The sequence below is a fragment of the Anticarsia gemmatalis genome, chromosome 19 (assembly GCF_050436995.1).
Source record: "Anticarsia gemmatalis isolate Benzon Research Colony breed Stoneville strain chromosome 19, ilAntGemm2 primary, whole genome shotgun sequence".
Classification (NCBI taxonomy): domain Eukaryota; kingdom Metazoa; phylum Arthropoda; class Insecta; order Lepidoptera; family Erebidae; genus Anticarsia; species Anticarsia gemmatalis.
In genome coordinates, this window is record NC_134763.1 from 3,034,928 (window position 1) to 3,054,382 (window position 19,455).

Below are 19,455 nucleotides of genomic sequence, written 5' to 3' on the forward strand. Positions count from 1 at the left end.
TTAACGCCACGAGAGGCGCGAAGCCCGATCGATATCCTGTCCAGCCGGAGGTATGTTTACAAAAATGAAAATTCTGTAACAAATTGAAATATTTAGCTAGATGGAACATCAATCTGAAATGGGGGCTTATGGAGAGAATCCTAATGTGCAAAATAGTGGAAATTATATAACAATTATCCCAGTGGATTATTCCCGTCGGGGATATCCTATGCAAGCGGAATATCAATACAAGTAAGTATAAAAAGGAGACTTCAAAACCAAAATAAACGTAAACAATAAGTAACTATAATAAAAACGATAATATTGTAACTGTTAACGAATGAAATTCGGTTTATTTACAAATAAAAAAATATTACAATTACAAATATTTTTTTCAGTGAGTTCAGATCTCGTGAAGAATACTACAGTGTACAAAGCCAGAAGCTTCAGGCTGAAGTGAATGCGCACTTATATTCAGTATCTCAGAGACTACCGCACTTGTCCTACAGTCCTTTAGGACGGCATAATGAGTGGGACAAACATGATCCACATAAACCTTTACAACCCGATTCTAAGGAAAGCAACAGTTCCGATTCGCTCGAAAAAAGTGTTATGGGTAAGACTATTAATAAATTTTATACATAATGCGAATTCATTGTCACACAAATGTAATTATTTTTTAGCCGTTTATGTTTCTAACTATGTCTATTATTCGTGTTTTTATTTTATTTCTAAGATTTTTAAGAGTCGTTCTACTAAAAACTCATAATTAGCCGTTTAATAGCCTTTTATTAACATAAGAGCTTGCACTGATAGCTAAACAGGGACTAAGCAATGGAAATATGAGTATCTTCAAAAATTGTTCTAATAAACTGACACGAGTCAACTTTATATTTCAGGCTCAAACCTCAGTAGCTGTTCGAATCAAACGGGGTCGAGTAGTATAGCAGCAGGATCGTTTAGCACTACAGAGCCTATTACGAGTGGAGGCAGCTCGTCTAGTGCTATATCACCGCCTTTACCAGGTAAACACAGATACAGTCAAGTGTAAGATTTCATAGTTCTAAGTTTCAAATAGATTTTAGATCTCCTTAAAATGTAGGTATTTAACATTAAAACTCCGCTCGCGAATTAAATTTTATACCCCATTTAACCATTAACCATTGGGGGTCGAACTATTAGCTAATTTGGGTAGTAGAAAGAAAAGAATCAATAATTAATTTATTTTTATAGTTTCAGTAGTTCGCCGCTCGTTTGCGGAATGGCGAATGCAAGTGACTGGAATCACTTTAGACTAAAACAGCTCAAACTCAGTCAATAAATTCTGCAAAGATGTAATGACGTTTTTCAAACTTTTAGGTTCATCAGGTAGCACAGCCTCTTCATCCACAGTGTCTTCAAATCCAGTGACCTGTATCTACCTAATGTCTAAAACTGCTGTAATGATGGAGATGAGCTCTGAAGAAGTACCAGCTTGTGTGACAGCGTCCAGGTTTCTTAATGCTCTGTTGGCTACTGAGGAGCTGGGACTCTCGCAGCCAAGCACTAGGAGTTTAGCTGCTAATGTGTTCGCGTTGTGGATGTGCAGTCCTTTGTTAGGTGAGTTTGTAAAAGACAGCGACGGAGCGGCGGCCGGCGAATCCGTAATAAATATTTCAAAAATTGATTTGCGATGCGTCTGTGATGTGCTTTCCCATTGTGAAAATATTCAATTAAACATTGCATTTTTCACTAGTAAAAGAATGAGTAGGGCAAAAATAATCTTCTTGTTATTAGGTACGTCTTATCGTGTCCTCTATAGAACCTTTAACAAAAGTACTTAAAATGAGAATAGGATTATACGTTTAAGAAAACAAACACTGAGCACTGAGCAGATTTTCTTTTTCCTTCCAGAAATCCAATTAAAACCTCACCACTGTCCGTGGAAGTTCTGGGCCAACTGGTTAAAACTAGTGAATCGTTACGGGCACGGCTCGGAGTCGAGACGAGCGCGAGATCAACCTGTGTTGAGGCTGCAGAGAAACGTGTTCTTTCCCAAACACCTGGAGGAAGGGATCAAGTAAGTTAATAAGACTAGAGTTCTTTTATTATTTTATCTAAGACGTCACTAGATTCCTAATAATTGGGCTTTCAGATCAGATAGAGAAAGTTATTCGCCGTTTTGATTGGGTTCATGCCTACTTTCGTTTTGCGTTTCGGCCTAACATATAAAATGTTAAATTTCAACACTACATATAATATAATTCGTGACTTTCTCGTAACCTTAAAAACCCTCAAAAACCGCATCTGAGTTCATTGGGTCTGCATATGCAATGAAACAAGGTATTACGAAGTTATTAGATAGTAGGGTGATGAGTACCTTTTCTGATAAAATTCATATGATGAAATGTGTTTTTCCAGAGATTCCCGTATCCAAGAGCTGCTCTATGAAGAAGCTCGTCACAACGTGGTGACAGGAAGGTATCCACTGGAGAGCGCTCAGGCAGTGATGCTCGGAGGTCTCCAGGCGAGGATACAACTGGGACCTTACGATCCACATCGACATACTGCCAAGTTCTTTAGGTAGGTAACTATGTAAACTAATCTGTGTACAGTGTAGTAAAAAAAAAAATGGGACAACATGAATGGGCTTACGTCAATCTATACATAATTAAAGTACAGTAAATTACATTGCCATGTATTCGCGTTGCTTTAAGCAGTTTAAAAATTCAAGTGATTGCGGGATGGAACATTGTCCGAGTATATTTTGTCTACGTAGACTTGAGATACTTGTGCATTGTACAAATACATCTCCATCTTTTTTATTTTTTTTACGTCGTATGTTATAGGTAGCAACACATTATTATCCCCTTATTCTTAGAATGTAAATAGCTTTCACTACAGATTTTTATTCAGTGTACTACAGAATTCAATTTATTGCAGCACTAATTCCAAATTATGAGTCCTCATTTCTTCTTCTAGGGCCCAACAAGACAAGTACTTACCAAAACACGCGCGGTCCGGTCGGTGGGCACAGCTATTACCAGCTGGTCGTAAAGGCAGCGCAGAAGCAAGACTGCTGGAACAAGCGCAGAGACCTCCCGCCGCGCCGCCGAGGAAACTCAGGCATAAGTACCTGGCACATACTAGGACTTTACCTACTTATGGGTACGTGAAGATTATTTATATTTAAAAACACATTTTTGTAAAAGGAAATAATAATATGTTAGGAATGGACAGTGGACTATTATTCTTTCCTCTTATATCTTATTAACGATATAAAAAACGGATACAAAGTACAACCAGAACCGAAACTATTTATGGATACACAAATAATATTGTCCTGTGTGAGAATCGAACCCACAATGCTATGGTAGTGGTGCGGCAACCACCTTAACCACTGCTTCACGGAGGCCATCGAAGAAAACAACAAAAAAAGAGAAATATGTTTGGTTTACATTTCAGTGCTGCCTTCTTCCAAGGTCAGATAGAACAGCCGGTACGCAGTCTGACAAGCTTGCTGACTCATGAGGACATTCCAGTGCTGGTCGCTGTCAATTCTAATGGAGTTTATGTTATTGATGATACGGAGAGCGTAAGTATATTTTTACCCCTGATTAAATTGAAGAATTAGGATTAAGGGCATTTTTCAAAAGTACTCCATGTATATGTATAAGCTCAGAATATTTATACGAAATTCAAATACCTGATGTCGAGATCAAAATCTCGTAGATATGGTCCACTACTCTTTTTGTCGCTAAAACATTTTAATGTTTCTTCTTTCTTTAATTAATTTTAATATTTTAAAGCTCTTAGTAAAATTGTTGTGTGTTCTTTTCCAGACTGTTTTACTAGGTTTATTATATGAAGAGCTATCCTGGGATATTGGTCTACCGTCAGATGATAACGAGGACTGCCTCCCATGTCTGTTCTTACAGTTCATGGTCGTAGAAAATGGATTACGAGTTTCAAAAATACTACAGGTAAGTTAAAAGACCCACTAATATAAATAGACCCACTAATACTAACTAAAAATAACCAACATTAAAGCAACTTTAGCCCGTAACCTGACCAGCCTGAAAATAGTTAAAAAATCTAGTCTATTGTTATGATATTTGTTAAAAGCTATTTAATGATTCGCGATATTGATTAATGTAAAAGAAACTGCAAAAAACTATAATAATTATAAAAAAATCAAAGTATATTACTGTTTTCTACAATAACTGAAAAATACGTTTCTGTTCAGGTATTTTCAAAACAAGCTATAATGATGGATACATTGATAGAGCACTTCGCGGGAGAGTACAGAAAGAGACTTGGACAAGAAACTCCTAGTGATCACGCCAACTATGACTATCATTCAGGTGGGTCTTCTAAACAGAAATATTAGTTTTTAGATTATTTGTTCTTTTTTCGTACTTTGTTCCCCTTTATAAAGGCATACCTATATTATGGTATAGTGTATACCTTATGTTACTGAAAAATATCACGAGCTTAAGGACTAGAATAGGTTGTTCCAGCCGCCCGAAGGCCTTTGACGAGGCTTAAAGTAGGGCCGCTGAGTTATTACCGATTTGACACATGACAAATTGACAAAACTAGTGAAGTGGCTGAGCCAGTAACCCTAATATCATTTTGGAACAGTTTGTTTTTAAATATTCAAGTATAGAATGTAATTAAATAAAATCAAAACCAATAATAGTTAAAGACACAAGTTCTTCATTAGGTGGAGTATCCTTGATGAAATATAATAAATATCCATATTCCTTATTCCTATATTCCATCAATATTCCTTGAAATAAAAATCATACCTATTCCAATGAATTCGGACTGAATACTATTAAGCACATCACTATGAAAACTAGACGCACGAATCCGCACAATGTAACTTTATACAAGCGCGCCAAAGAACAAAAAATGTTTTCATATTATTTACAAACTATTTTAAGTTTTGAAACAGTGTTTATTGGAAAATTACTTATATGATATTTTGACATAAAGTTTTATATTAAAGAGGTATTCTAAATCATTCGGCAAATGTGTCGCTCGTGCAAGGTTATATCGATTAATTTAAAGAATAATCTGTCAAATCGGTAATTACTCAGCGGCCGTACTATAACCACTGTTATCCTAATTGACAATAACTGGGACCGACGCTTTATGTTCCCTTCAAAGCACGGAGACAGTTCACATATCCCTATGCGGTCGCCCATTTACGGAATGACCTTACAACGGCCCGTAGCGGTTTGCGTGTGCGTTCGCGCAGCGGAATGTTGTTGAATTTAAAGATATTAATTATGCAGATATTTAGTGTATGACGTCGTATAATTGTGTATGGTAAAAAAAAAATTGTGTACGCAGCCATTGTGGAGAAATTCACCAAAAACTGATTCCGCTGGGCGAACGTTGTCCTGGCGGAACTTATTTTAATCCATAGACTTTAGAAGAAAAGAGGTGTGTCCAAAAATTAGTGTGTATTTGTGTGTAATTGTGTATGTATGAATAAAATGAGTGCATGCATAAACTTCGGAGAAATTCAAGTTTCCGCTACGCGAACGTTTGGCCATTAGCTAGTTTTCATATAAAGCGCTTACATAGAGAGCTGTAGATTTTTACATACGTTGTTTTGAATTTGTTTATATTTGTTTAAAAAACAGATTTAGAAAAAATCGTAGGGCTTAAAAGATAAAAATATAAACGTAAAATACACTTAATAGGTCTTAGTTCTTAAAGTATGCACTTTGGGGTCTAGATTTTCACGTTTATACAAACCTTGTAAGTATCTGAAACATGTTGCCAAGTATCAATGATGTTCCGTTAGTAATTAAAGAGTTAAAGGACAATTTTACCATGAATAGATCACTGTTTACAAAACAGTCAAATATCACGACGTTCTAAAGGAATTGCATGGTAAAATGTATGCCAAAAATTAGTTTATTCATTCAACTATTCACATGCAAAATTTCATGTCATTAAATTTAGTAATTAAAGAAATCAATTAAAATACTGACGAAGCATCGAAAACCTACATAACCCGACCAAGTTCGGATAGCTACAAAAAAGCGTCCATGCAATATATTTAGGTAACATCCCAAAATTTACCGTATAATACCGGTATTGAATTGGTATAGGTGATAACACAATTGTTGTTTCGATATAATTTAAAGGTCATTTATTTTTGTACACCAAATTGTTGTTCAATTGTTCCGATTTTTCAGCTCCAGAATTGACTGGAATAATTCCGGAGTTCCGATAGGTATTCACATTTTTTAAAAGTTAATATTTTGATTTAATTATATTCTTGTGAACGCACGTAATTTAACGTCTGTGGAATATTCCACAAACTGCTAGTCGAACAGGACGCGCGCGGCTTCCCGCTTGAAACGGTACTTCCATCCTTGAAGAAAAGAGAGGGCAATAATATGTAATACACTTAATAAAAAAAAATTTTGTACACGGATATTTAAATAGAAAAGTACTTGTTAATTGAAGATTAGTTTTTATCGTAGATAGTTGGGTTATTATTAAAAAAATATTTTTAATTCAAGAAATGCAATTGTTTTATTTTTTCCTAACGCTTGTGTACGGAACTGTACCATATTAGTAAATACTATATTGGAAGGTTAAGAACGTCTCTTAGATATATGGCTGGGCCGCTTTTTTGTAGCTATCCGAACTTGGTCGGGTTATGTAGGTTTTCGATGCTTCGTCAGTATTTTAATTGATTTCTTTAATTACTAAATTTAATGACATGAAATTTTGCATGTGAATAGTTGAATGAATAAACTAATTTTTGGCATACATTTTACCATGCAATTCCTTTAGAACGTCGTGATATTTGACTGTTTTGTAAACAGTGATCTATTCATGGTAAAATTGTCCTTTAACTCTTTAATTACTAACGGAACATCATTGATACTTGGCAACATGTTTCAGATACTTACAAGGTTTGTATAAACGTGAAAATCTAGACCCCAAAGTGCATACTTTAAGAACTAAGACCTATTAAGTGTATTTTACGTTTATATTTTTATCTTTTAAGCCCTACGATTTTTTCTAAATCTGTTTTTTAAACAAATATAAACAAATTCAAAACAACGTATGTAAAAATCTACAGCTCTCTATGTAAGCGCTTTATATGAAAACTAGCTAATGGCCAAACGTTCGCGTAGCGGAAACTTGAATTTCTCCGAAGTTTATGCATGCACTCATTTTATTCATACATACACAATTACACACAAATACACACTAATTTTTGGACACACCTCTTTTCTTCTAAAGTCTATGGATTAAAATAAGTTCCGCCAGGACAACGTTCGCCCAGCGGAATCAGTTTTTGGTGAATTTCTCCACAATGGCTGCGTACACAATTTTTTTTTTACCATACACAATTATACGACGTCATACACTAAATATCTGCATAATTAATATCTTTAAATTCAACAACATTCCGCTGCGCGAACGCACACGCGGTTTGCAATTAATGTTTTTAAACTCTCGCGACTATAGTCTTTAAAATATAGCTTGATTAGAATGACAGATGTCAAACTGTTTTGACTAGGGTTGTAGAAGTATTGATCAAAATCGCTAGCGAAAAAATCGAATCTAAAATAATTATATTCGATTCAATTATTTTTGAATAAGCTTTTTACAAATTGTTGTTGTGAATCTTATTGTTTAAGCAAAATCGTATAGGACGACCAGCCCTACTTTTAACACCGCACGGAGACCTCTCCTAGTTTAGTATTAATTAGGATCAATTAAATAAAACAATGAAATTAAAGTTAAATAAAATTAATTTATTCAGTTAATGGTGCAAATCTGATGATAGGGATGAGGATGATAGTACTATAGGATGCGCAGTTAATGGTGCGCATCCTAAATCAGTATCATCCTCATCGCTACCATCAGAATCGCTGGAACAATCTTGGAGATTAATTATTAATTCTTGGTCACGAATAGTATCAAAGTGTACTTCGCGATTAACGATTAATCAGATGATTTACTCTTATCTATTGTGTCTCCTCACTAAAATTTTTGCAACATGACGTAGCCTTGTAGAGAGGTTGAAAATTATTAGGTTTATTTTTAAGACTAAAGAAAATAGTACTGATTTTTAGTTTAAAGGCTGATTGTATTGAATTATTCTGATTTCTTATTGAGGATCCGATTTAAAAAATAGTTATAATGCTAGACAAGACAGATTTTTCGTGTTTCAATTTGCAATACTCGTTAGACGTCACTACAAAGTTGTGTGCTCTGTTTTGCTTAGAACTGTCATTTTAATCAAGCTATATTTTAAAGAGCATAGTACACATAATATTATAATGCAACGGGTCTTATACGCGATTGAAAATTTAAAGGTTAGGATACCTTATTTGCTGCCCGACGTTTCGATCGCATTACAACGACCGTGGTCACGAGCTGACTGATGTGGCTGCTAAGCGTCGTCTTCTTGCGGCGCGAGTGTCGACGCCTACCCTTACTTGGTTTTTTTACTTAGTGTACATTGTACCAAAAGAACAATAGCTGAAAGGGTCAAGGAACATATCGCAGCTGTCAAGAACCGGCAAGTCAACAAATCCGCGATAGCTGAGCACTTGTTGGAAGCAGGAACCAATCACTGGATCGAGCTACATCAACCCCGGGTCCTCTCCACAGATCGTCACTATTACTCCAGGATAGTACGAGAAGCGGTTGAAATCAAAAAATATACTAATTTCAACCGTGAAGAGGGATACCGTTTATCATCTACGTGGAATCCTGTCATCAGCAAGTGCAGCCGTCGCCGGCATGATGTAACGCGCCAGTGTAAAGACGTCGTTAGTGTTGTGTGTCGAAGTACCGACAATTCCGAACAATGTACACTAAGTGAAAACCAAGTGAGGGTAGGCGTCGAAACTCGCGCCGCAAGAAGACGACGCCTAGCAGCCACATCAGTCAGCTCGTGACCACGGTCGTTGTAATGCGATCGAAACGTCGGGCAGCAAATAAGGTATCCTAACCTTTAAATTTTCAATCGCGTATAAGACCCGTTGCATTATAATATTATGTGACCTTACAACGGTTGCTTAACTTACAGATTTATCTACCGACCGGTGAGCGCAACTGGCTATATAACAATATATTCCATTTATCTACGTCGTATTATATAAAAGTTTTTCTATCTTCAGATTCGGGCAGTATATCCCTCCCACCACTCTCCCGCCCGGACTCCCCTCAACGTCGCCTTGCCAACAAACTATCACGACTAGCACTGGCCACACACGACGGTCGTGGCAACTTGCTGGGAGGAGCTGGGGACTGGAACACACATCTTAACCACCCGCAACCATCGTGGATCTTGCCCAAACATTAACAAACGAAACTTTCCATAAATAACTGTTGAGTCTGGCAACAAAGATAGTCGCGGCAGCCTACTGGGCGAGGCTGGAGTTTGGAATACTTAACCATTCGCAATCGTCGTGGTTCTTGCACAAACATTAGCTAATATGAAACTATTACAACAGGCTGTCATATCTGGCAAGCTTAACCAACAGGAGACTAATATAAATTGAAAGCAGATGCATACATTTTCAATGCCTTTTTCGTCAACTTGCGTACTTGTATGCGGTAGAGACGATAACTTCTATATTCGGCATTCGTATGATTTTCAAAATTTCATTATACAATTTGCCCTGTTTAAGTGTTCATGGCAATTATTTTTTTGTTATTGTATTATATATTTTGTGAATGTTAACGTGCAAATTGGTATGTGGCGTTCTAAACAAATAATTTTATTTCGACTAAAGGTTTATTTATTGTAAATAAAAATCGTTATTAAGAAACGTGTTTTACTTCATAACATTGTATTCAAAATGTCGACAGTAAATTTAAAAGAACAAATTATTATAATACTAAATAACTACTTCATAAAAACACGACTATTAATTAACAAGGATACATTTATAACTTCGTAAATAATTCAAAGAAATAGAATATAAACTAATTAATCTGGTAGTTACCTACTACAAAAGGTTTTAATTTTGCTTCTTACTCCCAGAAACGTCACTTACCAGAAAATCGTAGGCATATGATGCAGGGCGTATTTATCTTTTTTTCCTTTAACAGCTTTTATCAAATTATACGAGTAAATATGCGAGCACGTGCTCGTACGAGCGTATACGTTTATAATTTTATATACGTTGGTTCGTATACGTACATAAAATAAGTGTAAGTGTACGCGACCGCCGACAAACTAGCTTCTTACCGAAAATACGGTCGTTTTGACTAAAGGGCTACTTTAAGACTTTATTTTAGTAAACGAGCGATGTCCTTGTTTAATTCTATTGTACTCTCTGAGCAGTGGGTGTTTGTCGAGGTAGTCCATCATGGATTTGAACCGTGGGCCGGACAAGTCTCTGTGACGTGTCAGCCGTACCTCCAAGCTGTGCACTCTGAAGGATAGTTCAGCGCTGTGAATAAAGTACAATATTTTAGGAACCATTGATTTTTCAGGTAAAAGGTATAACTCGAAAGAAAAGGGAATTATTAAGAAAGTGGACATTGATCTACCTCTTTATACGGTCCAGTGTATATTTATGATTCCGGTGACAATATATCGTGACTGAAATCAACTTGAAAAAGACAGTAATAGAGGGTTGGTATTAACTTTTAAATGTACAAACCTAGCAATGAAGTAGGCAGCTTCCTTTTCTGGAGTAAGTATATACTGGTTGGCTAAGTACCACAACCTCTTCGCCTTGTATTCCGTGTTGTACTGGAAATAAAAATATTTAGGTATATACTTAGTTACTATATCGTTATATTAACTCTATGACTTCATTTGAAACACCATAATGACCAACGTCTGGATCCTAGTATTCTATCTTAGGAAAGAGTTTGGTTGTTTCCACACTGACTAAGAGCATAATGAGGTGTTCTGTGTGTGTTATGTTCCTTTCACTTTTTTTTTCTGGCTTTATGGAAAACAACTTTCTATAAAATAGTAATGCTATCTATTCGTACCTTATCAAACCTCGCTTGCACCAAATTCTGTCGCGCCAGCTGCTTAGCTTTAAAGTCGTTGATGCACTGTTCTCTAACAAGAGTGGCTTCCTTGATAGTGAGTGGTACTCCGGTGCCGCGGCCAGAACCGAACATACGCGCCAGGTATGGAGCGAGCGGATCAATCTCTGCTTCTTTCTCTCGCTCTGTCACTTCGGCTTTGCGGATTTCCTTGAGAATTACCAGAAAATAGTGAATTTAGAAACGCTTTGGCAAATTATAGTGACCTAGTTTCTGGTGACTAATTCTATCAAGATTATATACTATTCAGAAAATATATTTAGTTAGCTTGCAATTTTCTCAGGTACGGTCATAAACATAACTAAGGACGAATGGTGTAGTTTGGTTCCCAGCTCTTATTTTATAGGGACTACTAGACACTAACTGTAATTTTACGCTTTACAATTGAGGACTGGTAGAGCAACCAGTAGGCAAAGAGACAGAACTATCAAAATGGCCAAAAATACTTTCAAAGATTGCGAATATACATGGAAGAGGTCAAAAATGCTTTTAAACCACTAACCTGTTCTCTCCAGCCCTTCTTCGCGGCCTCATTCCTCTCAGTATCAAACAGCGCGACGTACAGCAAAGGTTCCGTCAACTCCCTGTGTCTTTGTCGTAGGTATCCATTGATGTCTGTCTCTCGGTCGCGTATGTGTTTGTTAGTTTTGTACTCATGGTCTATGTTGTCGCATAGCGCGTAGTACACGTCGAGGGGACGGGGTGGTTTAGCGCAAGGATCGGCCTGGAAGAAGACAGCGATGAAATCACCGTGCTTTAAGTTTAAGAGGCCTCTGGAATAAAAAAAAGGTTTCTACATAGTTAACAGATTTCTTATGCATTTTAGCAATTGGTTAGAGACCCGAATAGTGTGGAAGAAGGCTATTAGACTTAAAAAAAATATATTTCTTGATAAGGGTTAGAACATTTTGAGCATGTTTATTACTAGTTAGAGACCTAAATTAACTATGGGGACCATGTGTAATGACAGAATTTTGGCTAGAATATGTATTACAGGAGCTTGTTGTATATAATTATAATCATAATCATCATGTTGAAGACGGGCCATGGCTACATCGAGAAGAGATGTTTAATTGATAACACAAGAAGATAATTAAGTACAGTGGTGGGAACTTAAACACATAATATTCTACAAGCAGAATCTAGTTCATCCACATTTTACTATTTCTACGGCCAGTAATAATTCTCAGAGCTAAATAAATAGTAGGTATACGAACAATATAACCAGAAGTCTTATCCGGATAAAACAAGATCTTTCCACCCGTCTCAGCCAGGTTTGGTTTGATGAAATGTCTCGTATCATTAGTAACAAAATTATAAGCGTATTGGTATAAAAGTTGCATGGTATTCTCCTGCATGTGATAAATCTTCTTCCACACGTCGTTCTTGGCTGGTATAGCGTAGTTACGGCTGTAGGTCTCCGTGATGTCTTTCACTTGACGTTTCGGCTCTGCTTTCGTACCTTCTGTGTAGATTATTTCACGTGATTCTAGCCTGAAATAAAAATTCCTTGTAGACATATAAAACACACTTACATAACGTCAGGCCTATTTTTAACCGTAAGAATAGGCAGAGGTGTATGAAATACACTCACGTTTCGCTAATTATTAGGCCAGCCTATTGCCATTAAAAGTTCGTTACCAAACTTGGTTGGCGTCCGATTGCTGATCATGAGGTCCCGGGTTCGATTCACGTCTCAGGCTAAGTACTTTTTGGGTCTTTTCTAATTTGTATTCAAATATTTTCAGCAGATGCCCGAGATTTGCTAACGTGCCTGGTAAATGGCTACCCCTATTATATGGGTCATTAATACCTATAAGCATCTTACCGATCATCTCTATCAGTATAATGTTCGTCAAAACTGAGAGGAGTGCACACAATCTTGGCGAGATGGTCGATCCTCGCGTAGTAATGGAACTCCAAGGTGCGGTCGCCTTCAACTGATGACGTCGGCGCATCCATGGAATATGTGTGTTCTGGAACACATACATAATATTAGATGAAGAATTGCAAAGAAACGTTATTTAATCTTACTGTAATTTGTTGATTTAGGTTTTGATTGGTGGTTGTCACAGGCTTTAAATCATCTCTCTTCGCTGCCTGGATATCTTTGCCTGTGTTTGATGTTTGTGATAAACAAAATACGATTTTATAACCTGTGTTCCCTCAGCTTGACCTTTTGTCGAAATTGATGGTTTATATATCTATCTGTAATGTTTTATAATAACATTTGACCATTACAAATGTGTACTTACTGATGATCTGATCTCTTCTCCCTTTAGCGAATACCTCCTTTATTTCACGCTTCACATGGTCGATTCTAGCAGATTGCATTTTGTCCACTCTATGTTCATACCATTCATAGCTGCAAATATTTAGCAGTTTTAAAATATATCTACTATTTTACGGTGTCATGGCGTCTGGTGCAAAATTTATCCGCTATAAAATAAATACCATAAACAAATATCCCTGAAATAATGTATTTTTACAAGCAGCTATTTGCTTTTTGTAAAGTGCTGTTCACTTATTAATGAAACTATGAATGATAAGTTCGTATAAAAAACCTTAAAATAACTTTTTGAGCAGTAAATTTCAAAAGCAAATGTCGCACAAGACACACGTCACAAAAGAGAAGCTTACTAGCAACTGAAATATATTGAGATTCCAAAAGCAATCTAGTCTCCAGAAACCTAGTTAAATAATAAATTATTATCTTACGTTAACACAGGTATTGTGAGCGCGTAATCGTCAAATATCTTGATTCTTTTGACAATCCCGTCCCGTTCTGAGTAAGGTGAAAACTTTTCCAACAGAACCTTCTTGTAGTGAATGACTTTATGACTGCCTGGGTACCGCTGTTCGTATTCTGAAAGAAAAAGACGTAGATACAAATAATTAAATTGAATTACCATTTGTCTTATATGAGCCTGTTTATTTAGAGTTTTGTAATTTTCTGCTATGACGGCTAAATAGCCACTGCGTGCATTTTCAAACTATTGTCTGGTGATTGTGGCTAAAGATCTGCATTGCAACAGGGCTTACATCGCGCATCGTATTTTAATATCTTCTTCAAGTTACTCCATATCTGTTATTCCTAAGAATTCCGAAATATATAATAGTAGTTGCAAAACATGTTATATCAACACTACGGACATAAAATAAAATTTTGAAAAATCACAATTCTAGAGTATACGCACCATCGGCAGTTATATCCAGTTTCTCAACCCAACTGACAGGCATATCCAAGTGTTTCTCAGTATCCACAGCCGTATTCTTATCAGCTAGATCTATGCCAACAAACTGTCGCCTGTGGTCTGGTTCTCCAGCCAGGAGATGTTCCCAGCAAGTCAGGTCACCTAGGTCATAGTTTAGGGAGCCGGGACCTCCTGATCCATCTTGAATGTTCACCTGCGGTAGGTGGCAAGGTATAATGATTATCAAGCAAGCTGGCATCTCATTTATTATATTAGGTCGGGGAAAAAGTCTTTTCGCATTATAGTATGTATGAACTTGTAATAAAGTCTCTTTGGCTTCAAGAATCACAAATAAGTACCCAGTTCAATTGGTTTCATTCAGTGAGCTTGTGAGGTACCCAAATATCGAACTTTTTGAGTAGAGAAGAGATTTTATGACAAGTTCGTACATACTATAATGCGAAAAGACTTTTCCCCGACCTAATAAGTTTTTTCTTAATATTTATTAAAATATAAACTTATCAAGTATGAAAACGTGGTAGAGTTTTAATTGGTGGGAATATAAATCGAAATTCCATTTAACATCCTATTTCGTTTTAATTTTCGATATTGTATTTTAATTAATAAGTTAAGGTAAATTGATGATAAATTTTTTGTTCCAATTATTCAACTGTCTTTGTTTTTTTTTTCATCCCAATTTGGGAACATATAAAGAGCAGTGATAGTGATAGCGCTTTCCACTCAGGTACCCGAGGCAACACACCAATGATTTTCCAAATGACGTGTGTATTAGAAATTATTACGATTTGTTCTAACAGTGAAGGAAAACGTCACTTTGCAAGCCTGAAAGTTCGTAATAGTTTTAGAAGATATGCAAAGTCCCCGACCCGCAGAAGGACAGCATGGTGGACGTTGGACTCACGGTCTAACTGCTCCCCGATTCCGGGAGACCCTTGTTCAGCAGGAGGACAGTAATAGTTTTCATTTATTTATTAACTAGCTGACCCGTGCGGCTCCGCTCGCGTGAATTTCGTACTGTTGCTTATTCGTTTGAGCACACGAATTGCGAAGCACTCGATACACCTACACATAAAAATGTTAACAACTCTTTTGTCATCTAATGGTTATTTACGAAAGGGACCCGAAGGGCACACAATGTGACACAGGCTCAGGCAGGCCTGATTTCCTGTGGTTACCTTCTTTTCCGCTCTCGTCTGTATCCGTAGCAGTTTACAGTGTAAAATATAATACCTTATAATAGACTGACCATTGCTTACCCGTCTGGATTCAGAATATTATTATAGGTTCTATCTGCGCCGGAGCTCTTCAGACGCGTAATAATGTATACTTGCGATGATACGTCCGAAACCGCGTAACCCGTAATTATTTTTTATACTTATATCATCCGTTGTTTTTTTTTTAAAACTTACCACATAGTCTGTTTCATAGCTATCCAATTTATTTCCTTAATGCAACCAATTAATTTGGTTATTAAATATTATGTGATTCGAACAACAACGCCATCTGTCAGTTGCGGCGAACAACGACAACAAACGAAATTACTCGGTTTGCCATCTAGGATATCCCGATCGCACCGGACCCACGTAAACCAACATTTTTGTGTAATATATCATGACAACATTTATGTTTAAAAATCTTATAAATGTATAGCATGTTTCAAAGGTATTTTTTTACAATAAAGCCATCAAAATAAATTAATTAGAAAAAACATGCTTTGTTGCGGTTTATAACGCCATCTATTGGTTGGTGCGAACAACAGGTATCGATACGGCAGGCGCCGCGTTTACTTTATTTATGCGAATGTTGTGAAATGGATTGTAACGCCATCTATGGTCTCTATAGGGAAACGCAGGTTCAAACGATTTCTACGTATTTTTTTCAATTTTCTAAAAATCTTTGAAATTGTATGCTATAAAAAGTATCCTAGAAATTGCTCCACTACTTATTCTATGCATATACCAAATTTCAGTGCATTCTGTCCGGTAGTTTTTACGTGATAGCGACACATACAGACGGAGGACAGACAGACAGACAGACAGACAGACAGAAAAGAAAATTATAAATTGCAGATTCGGTATCAGTATCCGTTACTAAACATCCCCCATTGGTTTTTTTTTAAATATATTCAATGTACAGAATTGACCTCTCTACAGATTTATTATAAGTATAGATAGTAACAACTGTCATAGGTTTTCCTTAATAAAAGTACTAACATAATAATTCTCATGATTATAAATGCTTTCGATATGTTGGTACTGTTTCGCGTTGGTCGGATGCCCTTGGCCTTCACTCGGTTCTATGAAGAACGGCTCCTCCACGCCCATGAAGCCGGGCAGGACAATTATCCAGGCGTGTGTGCGCCAGCCGTCGATGTCATCTGGAGGGGGCTTCTCTAAGTCCTGGGATAAAAGCATTAGGGCTTTTCATTACACTTTTTTAGATTATTTTTACAGCAATGCTTTTATGTTGAGAAATCTTTGTTTGAATATTTTAATGATGAAAAAAGGTTGTGGACTAAGGTGAGGAAATAGACCTATTTCTATTAGACATTAGTAGAGTAAATTTTCATTGGCAGTGTAAGATATTCTACGCTATAACTACCATTGATGATTACGATTGATCATTTTTTGAAATAAATCAATCAAAATTCATGTATTATAATATTTATTTGTGAGGTCTTATTCTTCATTTTGGTCGTTTTCATACGTTTCGCGCGTTTTGCGCAACAAGAGCATATCCTATGCGTATTTTTATATAAAAAACAAATCACTCACAGCAATTTTCCTTAGCCGTTCATTCTCGATCTTGTCCATCTCGGCTTGCCTCTTGTCGGCTTCCTTCTTGTCCATATCCTTGCAGTACTGAGAAGTGAGGTCCGGTAGTGGAACTAGACGGTATCGAGGCTGTTCAGTTGGGGCTGGAGGTTCTTCTATCACCTACAGTATAAGGTGGTTTGGTTAAAAACGTTATGGATAAAAAAGAAATATAGAATCTTAGAAACTATTAGCTAAAAGTTTATAAACACCTCTGTATTATTCCAAATACTAAATAGTTACATTTTCTAGTCATATTATAAAAATCTTAAGTCCGTATTATTAGACTGGTATCAATTTGGAACAACGATTTTAGCACTCGTTTGACGCATTACCATAAAATATTTTTTAAAACTGCGCTTTCAAGTTGATATTAGTCGGCTTTTAATCGTAATATTTAAAGTTCTTGAAGTAATGCAACGAACCCAACACATCTTGCGACGGATTCTAGGCTCAATAATCTTTCCAAATCTTTCGTTGCGCAGCAAAACATTTAAAGAGTAAATTAGTAGTGTTAGAGCCTTACCTCTCTAGCCACTCACCTCATTCTCGTTAGGTATTTCAGGACACACAGTCCTATACCTAATCGCCATACAAGTGTCTCTCGTGGCACATCCTACCACGATATAAGCATCATATCCAGCTCCAATGAGCCAGGACACGCAGACGGTGGCCAGCTCGAAGGGGTTACCGCTGCGACGGACGATGGCTGTGTAGGGAGACATAAGACGTTGCGGCTGTGGAAGATAATGATGATGTTAGAAGCTAAAAAGGCTCTTATTTATATATCGTTTTATGTAGTTTTGGAGTGCAAATTATTAATTTGATTACGTATCGATTATGTGGCAAATCTATTCACTGAACTTAATAAAATGTCGATGGTGGAATAAACGCTTTAATCGTTGTTATATAAACTGCGTACCTAATATTTTTATTGACGAAAAAATTATTGAAGTCCCACATTATGTCTATAAAGTAAAATATTATCTAATAATAATCATAAAACTTAAAAAAAAACAACGTTAAAAGCCTACGCTTCCCAGTTCCTTTGTCTGTAAAACATTAGTTCGTGAAAATTCCCATAGATGGCGTTAGCAGTAGCGGACCGCTACGAAACATAACTTGAAACTTTTACAAAGTTTTAATAACTTCTACTTTATTACAACACGAAAATCCCATGTAAAGGATTTATTAACTAAATGGATTTCCCCTCAGTTATACTTTTATCCTTTTTGGTTAGCTTGTTATGAAGGTCCGAGGTACCGTGTTTGTTTAAAAGGTAATTAGGTAGGTTCAATTCTTTGAAGCATATAATTTTGTAGCAACTGTTTGATTATTTAGCCTTTAACATTTTTATAAAGCCGCAAAATGGCGTCTTATTTTAAAATTTTATAAATTTCGTTAACAGTTGGCTTTTGAAGTTTTGACAAATTCAGATTATTAATTCTCACAATACTTAGAATAAATTAAGTCTGAATTGAATGCAAAAAATATATACGACTCACTAACTCGAAAATACTACACCATGTTTAAATGCATATTCCTCAGCTCCGAACCAAGAAAATCTTTGTAAATAGTCTTAAATAAATATCCATTTAAAAAACCATAATGTAATAACCCTATAAAGAATTATCAAATCACATTAAAAGCTAATAGAGCAGATCACCTTTAAACTGCCCAAAAAAACAACAGTAAACAAATAAAAAAGGAATCTTCCCACGGTTATTATTGTTAGGAATCATAAAAGGGGAGGGAAGGGCGGAGGGTGGGCGCCCTCCTCCCACAAATTGAATCCAAACTTGTAGGAAACAAACTAGGAACGCAACTTTTGCAACTACAACTCTCACTTTTCGTTGTAAACTTTTACACTTTCACTATCTGCCTTTTTATTCGTATTTTAACATTTATTGTCAGTGCATAGTTCGGAGTTTGCAGCTCGAGTTTGTACAGTTGTAGATTTGTTTATGGATGTTTGCTGAAAAGTTGTGCGTGGAAACGATTTTAGGTTTAACGTTTTAACGGTTTAGGCGTATTGGAGTTACATGTTACTGTTTGATGTTTAGTATTTTGATTTAGTAATTGTTATTATATTGGTATTTCGATATGCAATAGCTTAAATTTGTCTTGATTAAGCTTGGTGTTTCGGCACTGGTTGCAAGCTAGTAGTTGCCACCTGGCTGAGATAAACATGTGGCAAAAATATCTGATCGGGTAAACCATAGTTATGTTACGAGAAAGTTTACAAGGTACTGTTCTGAATTACATATACAACGTGGTTGTTCGTTATATAGCTTTTTGCTACTTATGATTATCAGATATGTTATATTATTGTAAAAGTCTTTAAAGCCAAATGACACGATGCTAGGTTATTATAACTTTAACATAAAAATAGTCTTTTTGAG

At 36.2% G+C, this 19,455-nt stretch overlaps 2 protein-coding genes across 4 annotated transcripts in view; one reads left to right on the forward strand and one right to left on the reverse strand.

Annotated features, from left to right (window-relative positions):
- The first annotated feature begins 4 nt into the window (after nt 1–4).
- Nucleotides 5–9,779, forward strand: Bili (FERM domain-containing protein 8 Bili). The gene is made up of 11 exons (XM_076126516.1): nt 5–231; nt 378–595; nt 879–1,004; nt 1,339–1,578; nt 1,873–2,038; nt 2,380–2,541; nt 2,941–3,126; nt 3,424–3,553; nt 3,801–3,941; nt 4,205–4,322; nt 9,132–9,779. Exons 1-11 carry the CDS (start codon nt 101–103, stop codon nt 9,314–9,316), a joined length of 1,803 nt encoding a protein of 600 aa, XP_075982631.1. The 5' UTR covers nt 5–100; the 3' UTR covers nt 9,317–9,779.
- Nucleotides 9,780–9,783: 4 nt separating this feature from the next.
- lobo (coiled-coil domain-containing protein lost boys) overlaps nt 9,784–19,455 on the reverse strand; it is a 141,129-nt gene continuing 131,457 nt past the window's right edge. For all 3 annotated transcript variants that reach the window (XM_076126513.1, XM_076126515.1, XM_076126514.1), the window contains 12 exons: nt 17,596–17,790; nt 17,015–17,176; nt 16,454–16,639; nt 14,223–14,433; nt 13,744–13,891; nt 13,281–13,390; nt 12,854–13,001; nt 12,243–12,519; nt 11,528–11,749; nt 10,966–11,175; nt 10,626–10,717; nt 9,784–10,412 (listed from right to left, as the gene is read on the reverse strand). In XM_076126513.1, coding sequence (XP_075982628.1) covers nt 10,241–10,412; nt 10,626–10,717; nt 10,966–11,175; nt 11,528–11,749; nt 12,243–12,519; nt 12,854–13,001; nt 13,281–13,390; nt 13,744–13,891; nt 14,223–14,433; nt 16,454–16,639; nt 17,015–17,176; nt 17,596–17,790 — 2,133 coding nt within the window. In that variant the 3' untranslated portion in view covers nt 9,784–10,240. The remainder of the gene's footprint in view (nt 10,413–10,625; nt 10,718–10,965; nt 11,176–11,527; nt 11,750–12,242; nt 12,520–12,853; nt 13,002–13,280; nt 13,391–13,743; nt 13,892–14,222; nt 14,434–16,453; nt 16,640–17,014; nt 17,177–17,595; nt 17,791–19,455) is intronic.

Excerpts from the sequence above, each read along its gene's own strand:
- Bili (XM_076126516.1), top strand. The coding sequence starts at position 101 with ATGGAACATCAATCTGAAATGGGGGCTTATGGAGAGAATCCTAATGTG. Across the intron at positions 232-377 it reads CAAGCGGAATATCAATACAA|TGAGTTCAGATCTCGTGAAG; the intron begins GTAAGTATAAAA and ends TATTTTTTTCAG. Across the intron at positions 4,323-9,131 it reads CAACTATGACTATCATTCAG|ATTCGGGCAGTATATCCCTC; the intron begins GTGGGTCTTCTA and ends TTCTATCTTCAG.